Raw genomic sequence first — 13,480 nt, 5'->3', positions numbered from 1 at the left:
TCTGTTTATGGGACGGGCATCCCTGGCTGGGTAGTGGGCAACAGGGCCTCTTCTTTAACGGTATTTGTCTTGAATGTTCATCGGTCTCCTTTGGCCCTCTGAGTTGTAAAGCGTTACCTGGTGACAGAGGCAAAGGGAGAGGACTCCCCTCCCCCAGGGTGGGGGCTGCCGCCCTCAGCATTCTGAGTTCTTCTCCGAGGCGAGGCGAAACCACAGAAGCTCACCCTCACTGCAGGAAGAGCGTTAGGGCAGGCAGTATGGAGCAGAGTAGCAGTTTATCAGACAGATTAAAGTACGGGGGTTGATCCAGAGGCACTCTGGAAAAGTCTAACATGAGTGTGGGCTTCTCAAGGGAGAGTCACATCTTGCATGGGGACCCTGTGGCTCTCTAAGTTACGTTGTTTAAAGAGCATAATTTACAACACATCTGAAAAGATTAAACGATGCTTAAAACTTAAGAGGAAGCTTTTGTGCTTGTTGTCTTGGTTTTCTTAGACTTTCCTTTTGCAAATGTGAAGGAGCCAGAGCTGGGGTCAATCTGAGGTCAGTGGGAAAATTCCACTGCAACCTCCAAGCACAAAGACCCCTCCCTTCCAGGGACTGGTTAGCCCCTGGAGCAACTGCAAACCAAACTGTCAGAGCTACCTGTGACTCCCAACCATCTTCCCCCTTGACTCCCAACCGTCCCCCCTGGAAAACCCAGAACAGTCCACTGACTAGAGGTCAGCTTGGAGGTCACTTTACCCCATCAATAATACCCTGCCTAGTTACCAATTGTTTGAATTCTGCCCCAATAGTTTGCAAGGTATATGACTCCCTGTCCGAGTTTGCTCAGGGTCGTCTCCCCTTGAAGTGGGAGGACCACGGGAGGCTGGAATTAAACTCCTCTTGCTATTGCATTGATCACCATTTCTGAGGGTCTCATTTAAGAGGTCCTGGAAGAGGTTCAATTCGGACCTCACAAATGAAATTGTCCCCATGGCTCCCCGAAGTGTGTAGGTTGGTTTTAGACACAAAACTCATGGTTACAAATGATCTGACTCCAAATGAGCACAGTCTGAATGTAAGAAAAAGGAAAAAAGGAAAGGACGTGATGGTTCCTATGAAGGTAGAGGAGGAGTTGGTCATTGTCGCCATCATCATTATTTTGAGACAGGGTCTCTCTGTGTAGCCCTGGCTGTCCTAGAACTCACTCTGTAGACCAGGCTGTTCTCAAACTCGCAGAGATCTGCTTGTCTCTGCCTCCTGAGGGCTGGGATTAATATCTGCCCCATAAGGCCCTGCAGGAGGATTATTATAAATAAAAGGAACAAATAATCAGAGACAGGAACATCTGGGAGAGCCTAGAGCAGACAGGACCCTGAGTCCTGGGAAGGGGGGGAGGGAGGGAGGGAACTAGGTGTCTGAAAGGGGAGCGGTAACCAAAGTGGTTAGATTCTCTAGGAAGGGCAGCCCAGTCCCCTCAACTAGAGAAGTTTGGAGTAGGGGGCAGGACATGCAGACTGAGTAACATGTAGGGACCGAGGGATTCTGGGAGAACCTGGGAGCCAGGTCACTTTGATATGTTAAGTAGGCATCTCAGCTGTTTGTTCCGGGATTTGAGACTTAACATGCTGTGTGTGTATGAGCTGTCTTTAGGAAAATACGTTATCTTTTTATCAGTGGTACTGAGTGGTATTACTTGACATTCATCAAGGAAGGCAACTGGCTCCCAGGTTCAATGGAGTGGCTCCTTTCCACTTCGTTTCCTTCCGAGCCTCTGGAAGGCCTCCTCTGTGCTGTGGCCCCAGCTTTGGCTGGTTTCCAGGAAGTCATAGATGGGTGGGGTGGCTCAAAAAAAAAAAAAAAAACATAATTTACCAGTTTTTGCTGCAGCCAACGACGCCTCCTTCCTGTTCTGCTTTCTTGGCACTGAGGCTGACAGGCTTTGGTTTCAATTCCTAGCTCTGCTCTGCTGCCTCAGAAATGTTAGCAGGACAGTAAGATTCGAAACCTTGCCTGTGAGGCCGGCCCAGTAGGAGGGATCATTTCACGCCTGCACACACAGCCTTTACTCACACCAACACCCCTGGGTCTTTGTCTCCTAAACTCTTGGGTTGTTACCCACGGCTAGCACGGCCTCTGCTCAAACACTGCTCGCCCCAGGGTGGTGGTTCTTTGGGTCAGTTTCACCACTTCTGGGAGGAATCGAACTAACTTCAATGTGGGTATGCGAATGCATTCATTGGAAAGAAGGAAGATATCAACCCGAGGTGCCAATATTCCCGGGGTGCTGGCTTAGCCCTGGGTTTGAGCTCTAATGCGGAGTGGCCATGAGAGAATCACACTGGGCTGTAATCCCTGAATGTAAAAGGTGGAGGCAGGAAGATCAGGAGTTCAAAGTCTTCTTCAGCTGCAGTGACAGTTTGAGGCCACCCTGACATAGGTAAGACTGTATCAAAAACAAAGCAGGCAAGATGAAACCAAGAAAGTGAGGCATGGCTATCTGCTAGGATAGAGCAGAGTCAAGCTCCGTTAGCCGAGTCCACACCCCGCCCCTTCCAGCCTCTGCCCCAGGGAAGATCTGCACACACATCTTCATTGGGATGCTTTCCTCTCGGGTCCCCTGGATAAGTCTATCCAGGAAGAACCCGGTAATGAATATAGGTTAGGTTGTTGTTGGTATTTGCAGAAATCAGTAAAGTTCTCTTAGGTACCCGTCAGATCTCAGGTCCTCCATTTGTTTAGAAGTGAGTTCAAACTAGACTATAGGGCTTGCAGTGGATACAAAAAAGCCAGCATTCGGGGCTGGAGAGATGACTCAGCGGTTAAGAGCACTGACTGCTCTTCCAGAGGTCCTGAGTTCAAATCCCAGCAACCACATGGTGGCTCACAACCATCCGTAATGAGATCTGATGCCCTCTTCTGGTGAGTCTGAAGACAGCGACAGTGTACCCGTATACATAAAAAATACTTTAAGCATATTGCTTTGCACATAATTCTCATGAAATTTCTAACAGACTTTTGTGTGACTACCCACATATCTGTGTTTTTTTCCCTTATAGAAGAAAGCACTTTCTTGGGGGCTTGCTCATGCTTTCAGAATTAACTCACGATCATCACGTCAGGAAAGCTGACAGAGATGTCACTCAAGTAGTCGAGAGTGCTGCATGCTAATCCGTGGGCGGCAGGCAGGCAGAGAGCCTGCATATATATTGTTTTACATATAATTTTCAGTCCTTATTTAGGGAGATCAGAAGTCCTGAGAGCCCCAGTGCTATGTTGAGACCAAGGACAGAAATTACTTTTTACTGCATAGAAGGAGTAAGATTTAAGAAAGGGTTGCTGTACTGGCTGGTTTTGTGTGTCAACTTGACACAAGCTGGAGCTATCACAGAGAAAGGAGCCTCCCTTGAGGAAATGCCATGAGACCCAGCTGTAAGGCATTTTCTCAATTAGTGATCAAGGGGGAAGGACCCAGCCCATTGTGGGTGGTGCCGTCCTTGGGCTGGTGGTCCTGGGTTCTATAAGAGAGCAAGCTGAGCAAGCCAGGGGAAGCAAGCCAGTAAGTAACATCCTTCCATGGCCTCTGCATCAGCTCCTGCTTCCTGACCTGCTTGAGTTCCAGTCCTGACTTCCTTTGGTGATGAACAGCAATGCGGAAGTGTAAGCTGAATAAGCCCTTGCTTCTTGGTCCTGATGTTTGTGTAGGAATAGAAACCCTAAGACAGCTGGCAAAACGGCAAGTGGGTAAAAGGGCTTGTGGCCAAGTCTGATGACTGGGGTTCAATCCCAAGAACCTACATGATAAAAGGGAACTGATTTCCACAAGTTGACTTCTAACCTACACACACACAATTAAGACAAATTTAAGAAACAACTTGTTCCTGGGGTTGGGGATTTAGCTCAGCGGTAGAGCGCTTACCTAGGAAGCGCAAGGCCCTGGGTTCGGTCCCCATCTCCGAAAAAAAGAACCAAAAAAAAAAAAAAAAAAAAAAAGAAACAACTCGTTCCAGAGCAAGAACAAAACCTGAGAACAGTACTGATCAGTATAGAAGTAGGACTGCCTGCTTCATGAAGCCTGGAGACAAGACTACACTCTAGGCTCTTGCCTAAAAAGTGTCACCAAGCAGGCAGGTTGAGAAGACACATGGCGCTCACTGGCAGAGTTAGCCATGGCTCCCAGCCAGGACGTAAGGTCGGTTGTTGGCAGAAGGCAATGAGTCTTGGGAGCATGAGCTCGGATGACGCTAGGCCAGAAGATTATTTTAATGCACAGCAGTGTCAGCAGAATGGTAGAGATCTGAGGGAGAAGGGAGCCAAGGGAAGCCGCCAGTTAGTGGTCAGCGCTCTGTGGCTGTCAGACTTGGAAGGAGTAGAGCACTGGAGCTGCAGCCAAGTGTACAGGAATTTTATCCAGCAACGAGGCTGCTGCAGCAAGGGACAGCCAAACACCTAGGTTTGTGTGACCAGGCTGGAACGTGGAGATGTCACACACCTTTAATCCCTCTGGCTGGAATGCAGACACACCCTTAGTAGACAACTTTTAATTCCTAACAATGAAGGTAAAGTTGCTTTGTAGAAGGAAGCAGCCATGTTTGAAAGCGACTTCTTTATTTTTTTTTCTTCTTTGGAGCTGGGGACCGAACCCAGGGCCTTGTGCTTCCTAGGCAAGCGCTCTACCACTGAGCCATCTAATTGAGAGGCAAAGTGACGAATCAGAGAAAGACTTGACAGAATGAGTCACAGATAGGATATGCCCAACTCTCACAATAATACAGGAAGGAGAGGCAACTTAGGAGAGCGGTTGGGTGGGGTGGAGTCGAGCCAGTTTCATCAGGAGAGTTTTACAGACAGGTTGCAGGGAGACCAAGCTAGACACAGGTGAAGACAGAACGAGCCAGAGAATGAGAAGGAACCAGATCAGAACAGATTGCCAGAGTTAGTTTGAGGCCAAGCAGAGCAATTCAGTCAGAAGCCAAGATGAGCCAGTTTGAATCATTCAGTTTGGAGAGGAGTTTGAGCCAGAGTAACAGGATTGAACCAGCCAGCCAGAGTTCAGGAAGAACTAGGAGGGGTGAGTTTGTTCAGCAGTAAGTCTCCAGGATGTCGATTACATCTGGAGAATAAACGTTACATTCATGTATAACTGTCTGAGTCTGAAACCGCCTGGTTCTTATGCAACTGAACAGTGCAAGTTCGATTATAGCAGGCAAGACTGACACACCGAGAGTCCTGGCTGGCCTCGAACTTGCTGTAACCCAGGATGACGCTCTGATCTTCTACCTCCCCTTCCTGAGTGCTGCAATTACACACTCTGTGGGTGCCCAGCAAGCGCTCCTCTACCACAGCTGTGCTCCCACACTAGGCTATTACTGTTAAATTTTTTTTTTAAGTCTCAAAGTACAGTACAAAAAAGGCTGTTGGTGTAAATATTAAAAATAATAATTTTGACCAGCTTAAAAAAACCAACAACTTTTAAACTCCTTTAAATTGTGTGTGTGTGTGTGTGTGTGTGTGTGTGTGTATGCAAAAGAGAGAGAGAGAGAGAGAGAGAGAGAGAGAGAGAGAGAGAGAACAACTTTTAGGAGTTAGATCTTTCCTTCAACCATATGGATTCTGAGTGTTGAACTTGGCCCTTAAGCTTGGAGAAAGGCTCCTGTATCCCAGCTCCCGAAAATCTTTTTAGTAACCCCATTTTTTTTTTTTTTTTTACTAATTTTAAACTACACTTTATTTATCTTGTGTGTACCAGTGTGGAGGTCAGAGGACAATCTGGGGGGAAATCTGTCCTCTTGTCCACTGTGGGCCCTGAAAGCTTTAGCCTGCTTATATCTTGTCAACCCAATAAACGATTTGCATGAAGTTTTGGAGAAATAGCAGAGAAAGACCTATGTGTTTGCCTAAGGAACAAAAGTACTTAATCTTATGGGGCTGGGGATTTAGCTCAGTGGTAGAGCGCTTACCTAGGAAGCGCAAGGCCCTGGGTTCGATCCCCAGCTCCGAAAAAAAGAACCAAAAAAAAAAAAAGTACTTAATCTTTACACATGGCACTTATGGGATATTAGATGATATATTAATTTTATTTCCATTACATAAACGGAGGAAGAAATACAAACAGGGACTGAAATATATTACAAGGCATTTAAGGGAGGCATGGTTGGCTGCTTCGGGGCTGGCAGGGTTGACTCAAATCCCCCAGCTCCCCTCTTCTTCATAGAACACCCCTGTCCTTGTCAGGGATGGGGAGAATGAGGAAGCCCGCCCAGGCGCTAACACTCCGGATACTCCAGAAAGTCCTGCTCCACACACTCCTCCAGTTGCTGCAGGACCCTCAGGCTGTCTGCGACAGGGAACTCTGGCACTGTGGTTCCCGGCACATCAGCAGGCAGCTGGCTTTGGGTTTTGAAAGCACAGTTTAATGTCCTGAAGAATGGTATCAGTTGCCTGATGCAGGAAACTGAATGTTGGCGCAAGAGAGGAAACTCTTTCTTCCTGGTGATCTCCTCGGAGCTGCTGATTTCCTGCAGAAAGACCGGAAGCCACCAAGTGACCTGGGCAGCTCTGCGATGCCTTCCCAGCACACCTGTGGCAGGGCCTGTCAGCCAGGCCAGCTAATGTGAGCCTCACACTCTAGGTCTCTAACCCTTTCTGCCAGGGATTCCTCCTCAGTCCCACGCAACTCCAGCTTGGCCATTCTTCCTAGCAGGCACCTCCTCTTCCCAGACTCAGAGCCAAAGAGACACAGGGGAAACCCAGCCTTAGTTCCCAGTAACTGGAGGAGTTGTTTGTGACATGGAAAAAACCAGGGATGGAACTTCTAAATATCCCAAGCCTTAAAGCTATGAGAAGACGTTTTGAAGCCCTTAAAACCCAAGTGACATTAAGGACTTCACACTGCATACTCTTTTCTCCTTTGCAGTGATGATGATGATGATGATGATGATGATGATGATGATGATGATGATTAGAGACAGTGTCTTACACAGTCTGGGCTGTCCTTGAATTCACTATGTGCCCAAGGATGACCCTCAACTTCTGATCCTTCTGCCTCTCCTTCCCAAGTGCTGGGACTGCAGGTATGCAGGACTCTGTTCAGTTATACATGGCTGTACATCCAGCCCGGGGCGCCTCACGCCAAGCAAGCACTCTCCCAGCTGAGCTACATCTCTGGCCTGAGGGTGTCATTTCTAAAAGCACTTACCCCATATTTTAACCTCAGAAGTTCTAGAATCCTGACAGTGTGAGGTCTGCACTCTTGGTGATTCTCTTCCAGCTCTGACAGGAAGGCCGGGTGCTCAGTGTCCACTTCTGGAACAAATGCCCATCTATAACTGCAGGAAACAAACAGCCAGGCACATTGATGCAGGGCTCATGTAAACGGTCTGCAATGGTTTGGTTGGTGTAATTTACATTCTACGACTTTCATAGATGCATTATATATGTGTAGCATAATCAGTTTCAGAGCTTTACTGACCCTAGAAGTCCTACTTCCTTCAGCCATTACTGTTCAGCCTCTGGGGCACAGACCTAGGCAGCCCTCTGACTGACTTCCTGTCCATGCACTTCTCTCATTCTGAACTTGCAGGAGTGGAATGGGATGTGCCCCTTAGAGGACCACCTCTGTCGCCCCAGTGTGTTCTTAGAGCAGCAGGCGGCAGGCTCTTGTCTCTCTTTACTGCTGACTGATGTCTCGTCACATGGATAAACCACATGTTGCCTGTCCATCTGTTGCGGATAGACACGCAGGCTGTCTCCAGCTTTGGTGACCATACATAGGCTGCTGTTCACAGGGGCTGTGGGAAGCCCCTCCTTACACAGCCTCCTTTTTTTCTTTTTAGTTTGCAGGGAAACCTAACAGAGTGACGTTTCCTCAGATCTGATGTGGTCATGCACAGCTCTTCTGCAGACATCACATACAGAGCAGTCTGTGGCAAGTGCTTGACCTACACCAACAAGCAACTCACCCAAGTATGGCCCCCTTGATGCTGCAAGACTACTGATCTCTCCCCAGCAGGACCAGTGTGGCCTCACTGCCCTAAACTGTCCTCAGCAGCCACCGCCCTTTGCTCCTGTTCCTATGATGCTGTTTTCTAGAATATCACACACATGGAAGCTATCGTGTGTAGCCTTTTCAGTCTGCTGTTTAAGAGAATGCACAAGTGTTGAATGATCACTACTCTCTTTGTCAGGGCAAGTAAGAGACCAGTCGCCTCTGGGGCCAGGCATGAAACCCAAGGCAGCAACAGCTGTTTTAAGCCGGAGGGAAATGCGTGCCAAAGAGGCCAAGTGACCTGAGAGGCCACGCTCCAAATAAAGCTTCCACATCTAACTGCAGCAGATGACAGGAGCCACACACACACACACACGCAGGAGCAAGTGCAGTGCGCGCGCACACACACACACACACACACGCACACACGCACACACGCACAGGCACACACACACACACCTCATGCACACACGTGCACACGCAGGCACTTGCGCACTGGCAGTGACCCAGTCACAGGCGTTCAGTGGCCAGGCCATCTCAGCAGACAGTGAAAGTGCTGAATCTCACAGAGATGATGCACAAACAGGACTGTGAGCCAAGCCAGGAAGCCGCAGCTGCTGGGGAAATCTGAAACTCAGGCTTCGCTGCTCACAAGATGCTCGGATCCAGCAGCTTCTCACACACTCCCTATACATGAAAGAGAAGCGAAGGGCCTGACAGCAGGGAAAACTTGGACTTCAAAGGACTTCAAAGGCTCATCCCACTTACATCTGAAACAAGGGCATCTTGTCGGGTGGGAAGGAAAGCGCTGTGTCCAGGAACTTGCAAGCGGAGAGGTACATGATGAGGTCACTGGGGGTCACGGCCCCGCCTGAAGGCCCAGTCCCATCAGCAGCTGGCACTTTTACTCTGTTTATTTTGTTGCTGTTTCTATAAATTCAAAAGGAAATTTTCATTATACGTTCCTGTTGAACTTGGTTTGCTTAGGAAAGTCCTTAGGACACATTTCCCTGCTAGTGGATCTGGAGACAACGAGGCACCGTGGCGCATGCCTGTCGAGGGGCTGTGGGGACAAGAGGACTCATTCAAGGTTACCCTCAGGTACAGAGCCAGTTTGGAGACAAATGATGGTATATGAGACCCTGTCTGAAAACGAGAGAGAGGTTAGACTGGCTCTGCGGTTAAGAGCCATTGCTGCTGCTCTAGAGGATGCCACTTTGGTTCCCAGCACCCAACTGGAGAGCTCACGACTGCCTGTAACTCCAGGTCTGGGGGAAGTGATGTCTTCCACAGCCTTCCTCTGACACGGCATGGACATGGTGCATGTGCGTACACACAGGCCCACATGCACACACATGAAATGAATGCCTACATCATAACACTGGCTGGGCCCCCACGAGGACTCCAGAGGACAGCAGGAGGTGTGGCAGTCACACCCCACATCTAACTCATCACCTGCCAGCGTGCACCTGGAGCTTACACGGCTTACCTCGACTCCTCTTCCTCTTTCAGATCTTCCTCAAGTTGTATGAATGTCTGGATCTTAGGGAGAAAATGGTATTCAAGTTACTCTTTGGGAGAGATCACGTTCGCCTAAGTTTATCTATGTAAAGAACAGCAGGCTAGGCAGTGGGTGCGTACATCTTTAATCCCAGCACTCCGGAGGCAGAGGCAGGGGGATCTCTGAGTTTTCGGCCAGCTTTGGAGAAACCCTATCTCCAAAAAAAAAAAAAAAAGAAAAGAAAAGAAAAGGAAACAAAAGGAAAAGAAATGAAACTAAGCCAACCCCTAGCAGATTTGAGAATGGAGCCAGACAGGGTGGAGTCCCAGGACTGATCAGCAGAACCACAAACCAACAGAAGGAAAATCACAGATAATATCAAAGTGTGCTTAGGTACAGGTAGGGCATCTCAAGTGTTCTGGAGGCAGAGGCAGGTGGATCTCTGTGAGTTTGAGGTCAGCCTGGTCTACAGAGCAAGATCCAGAATAGCCAGGGCTGCACAGAGAAACCCTGCCTTGAAATACCAAAAACTAACACCCCCGAAAAATAATAAAGAAAAGGAAAGGCATTTATAAAAGCGCCAATCCTGCCTAAAAGTGGAGCACGCACTCACCAGTTCAGAGACCATGATGGGCCACAGCGAGGTCAGGTGCTGGGGAGAGATTCTTAGCAGCAGAACTCTGAAAAAAAGAAACATCTGACCAGCAACTATGGACGTCTGTCCGACTCTGAGGTTGTCTGTCAGGCGCTCTAGGGAAAAGAAGATTTTAGAGAAGTCACACAAATATGCAGTTTGGGGTTCTGATTAGCTACGAAAGAAAAATAAAACTGTGATCAGTGTGGACGTTTTGACGACAACCCAGCGCAGAGACGAGTCCTAGCTTCCTACACAAGCCGGCCCACACGCCTGTACTCCCAGGTTGAGGCAGCATTGCCACACATGCAGGGCCTGTCTGCTCCACATAGTGAGTTCTGTGCTAACCAGGACTATTGAGTGACCCCCACTCCTTGTCTTAAAAAAAAATAAGGAGGGGAGGATGGAGAGTGCAGCTTAGTAGGCCCAATGCTGGGTGGAGGGTGCAGCTTAGTAGGCCCAGTGCTTGCCTAGCACGCATGGAATCACGCATGGCTTCTTCTTTTAGCACCACACAAAACGGGCATGGTAGCACCATCTATCATCCACAGAGAGTTTGAGGCCAGTCTGAGACTCCTGGGAAACAGGGAGAAGCAAAGGGTATGTGTTTGTGCCATAAACACCCAACAGGGTCTTGCTCTGTAGCCCAGGTTAGCTTCCACACATGAGCCTGCCTCAGCCTTCCACCTGTCCTGATGACAGTAAGTGCCCACATTATTGATGGCAGTCCACATGCCACGGACTTCATCTCATCCTCAAGCAGCCGTGACTGCGCCATCACCACCCGTATACCCATCTCTCCATTGCTGTCACCAAGGCAGCACTCTGAGCCGCTTGTACCCGGCTCTGGGCAGGGCCATCCCGGTTAGGACGGTGGCCGCTCAGGGTTAAGGCGTGCCTTGTGCTGCTGACAGCAGCTTCTAACTTAGAACCTAAGTCGAATCTGGCAACCCCTTGTCATGTCATGTACACTGTGTTAATTAAACTGTTCAAAGTGAAACTCCCCACTGGTGCTCCCCAAGGCTGTTTAAACAAACAAAACTCCTAGAAGCCATGTTTTTCCTACATTCTGGAGATCATTCTAAAGTGGCTCCTTCAACATCCCCTCATAGCATCCCCTTTCTCATCCTTTTTTTTTTTTTCTTTTTTTTGGAGCTGGGGACTGAAACCAGGGCCTTGCGCTTGCTAGGCAAGTGTTCTACCACTGAGCTAAATCCCCAACCCCCTCTCATCCCTTTTTAAAACATTCATTTTTATTCTCTTTAACTCTGTGGGCATGGTGGTGCACGCCTTTAATACCAGCACTTGGGAGGCAGAGGCAGGCAGATCTTTGTGAGTTCGAGGCCAGCCTGGTCTACAAAGTGAGTGCCAAGACAGTCAGGGCTACACAGAAAAACCCTGTCTCTAAATGAATGAATGAATGAAATGAAGTTTTGGGGGACAATATCTTGGGCTATTGTTTAGTGAATAGTGCAGGCATGTGTGTTTACACACTCACTATATCTGACCCTGCCGTAATGATACAACGCAGTAGCTATTGTGTTTTAAAAACAGGAACCTGCAGTTAGAAGGTTTCTGGCCTAAGCAAAGCCCAGTTTCTGTATCACTACAACTCCCCTGGACCTCATGGGAAACAGGGAGGAGAAGGGATTTTCAAACTAAAAGGATTGGGGTGATGGGGTTGGGGATTTAGCTCAGTGGTAGAGCACTTGCCTAGCAAGCACAAGGCCTTGGGTTCGGTCCCCAGCTCCGAAAAAAAAAAAAAAAGGATTGGGGTGCAACACCCACCCCCACATTAATCAGTGATTACCTACTCATGAGGGTAATCAAGCCCTCGTGGTGGGTTTGGTCCTAGCATAAAGGGACAAGGGGACAAGTCTGGTCCCTTCTGTGTTAGACACCCCTGGTCACATGCACGTCTGGACCTTCCAGGCCCCAGAGCTGTGACATCTTTGTTCACCATGAAATCCCCAGCAGCGCCATGTCTCCCTGGCGGATGCACACAGTCTGGGATGGGCTCCTACCTTGTATCAGCGGAAGGTAGAGGTGGTACTGGTCAAGCTCGCCACTGAAGACAGCAAAGGCCTGGCGCTTCAGCAGCATGGCCTTCTGCTCAAAGCTGGAGAAGAGTTTTAAGGAGCTGCTCTGCATGTCTGGAAAAACGCACAGCAGTCAGCTTGTGAGAGGAGCACATGGGGGAGAGTGGTGGGAGCATAATGGGGTTGGGGGGGGAGTGGTGGGAACACAGCAATGGGGGTTGTGGTGGGAGCACAGTGTGGGGGGGAAGCATAGGAGCACAACCTGGGGAATCCAATTATTTGTGACCCCCACTTCCTGTGTGAGGAAAGCACAGCAGAGAGTGGTGGGATCCAATTTGTGACCCCCACTTCCTGTGTGAGGAAAGCACAGCAGAGAGTGGTGGGATCCAATTTGTGACCCATCCAAAAGTTAGGACCCCCTTTGAGAATGCATAGTAGTCAACCCTGCACTCCTTAAAACAAACCATCTCAGTCAGGCGCGGTGGCTCATGTCTATAATCACTCGGGCTATGCTAGCAGGATTGCCAGCAGTTTGAAGCCAGCCTGGGCTATAGAATGAGTTCCAGGTACTCTGGGCCAAAGGGCAAGACCTTTTCAACAACAAAATGCCAAAACCAAACAATTCCACCAAGTCCAATTTGTGCCCCCAAACAACAACGAAACCAATCCACTCATTTCAGTAACGACACACAGTGTCAGGAGTCAGGAAAGAGTGGGAGGTGTGGACATGGTCATCTAAGTTGGGCATCGAGGTGCTGACTCATAACCTTGGCATTTGGAGGCCAAGGCATAAAGATTGAGGGTGTGAAGACAGCCACCTACAGAGAGAGACTCCACCTGAAAACTAGAGGCATTCGTAATAAATGATAGCAGACTCACGACCTTCAACTAAAGGCGGCCAGCTGTGGCCTAAAGGCTTTCAGCAGCACCGTCTACCGGAAGCTGGGACACACAGGGCAGTCAAGGCCTGCCAACAGCTCTCCACTCAGCATCACAGAAGTCTGCCGGGCCAGAGTGTGCTGTGCATATCTTTAGCCCCAGCACTGGGAGGCAGAGCTACACAGGTCTCTGCGAGTTCAAGGCCAAGTTCCTGAACGGCCAGGGCCACATGGAGAGAGTCGGACGGGGTAGAAACTCAGCATGAGGGCACCACAAGTGTGACAACTGACTAGAGACTTACTCATCAAATCCTTAAACATTGTCTTCTCGTGAGTCAGAAGATGGTCGATGATGGACTTCCAGCTGGATGTACGAAAAGGCACAATTAGTTAAATATGCGTCTGATGACAGTTTGATAACAAGCATCAAGAAAATAACATGCCTCCGACGCCTCC

General features: G+C 49.0%; 1 protein-coding gene across 3 annotated transcripts in view; it reads right to left on the bottom strand.

The window, feature by feature from the left end:
- Positions 1-6,033: 6,033 nt before the first annotated feature.
- Positions 6,034-13,480, bottom strand: part of Dop1b (DOP1 leucine zipper like protein B) — a 101,544-nt gene continuing 94,097 nt past the window's right edge. Inside the window, exons 31-37 of one of the 3 annotated variants that reach the window (NM_001191660.2) lie at positions 13,327-13,388; positions 12,132-12,260; positions 10,087-10,223; positions 9,462-9,514; positions 8,741-8,902; positions 7,184-7,313; positions 6,034-6,503 (exon numbers count right to left, since the gene is read on the bottom strand). In NM_001191660.2, coding sequence (NP_001178589.2) covers positions 6,252-6,503; positions 7,184-7,313; positions 8,741-8,902; positions 9,462-9,514; positions 10,087-10,223; positions 12,132-12,260; positions 13,327-13,388 — 925 coding nt within the window. In that variant the 3' untranslated portion in view covers positions 6,034-6,251. Of the gene's footprint in view, positions 6,504-7,183; positions 7,314-8,740; positions 8,903-9,461; positions 9,515-10,086; positions 10,224-12,131; positions 12,261-13,326; positions 13,389-13,480 lie in introns of those variants that run through there. The other 2 variants (XM_039088417.2, XR_005491035.2) reach the window with 2 other exon arrangements.

The sequence above is a fragment of the Rattus norvegicus genome, chromosome 11 (assembly GCF_036323735.1).
Source record: "Rattus norvegicus strain BN/NHsdMcwi chromosome 11, GRCr8, whole genome shotgun sequence".
NCBI lineage: Eukaryota > Metazoa > Chordata > Mammalia > Rodentia > Muridae > Rattus > Rattus norvegicus.
Note: the sequence above shows the minus strand (reverse complement) of the source record. Positions and strands in the feature narration are given on the sequence as shown.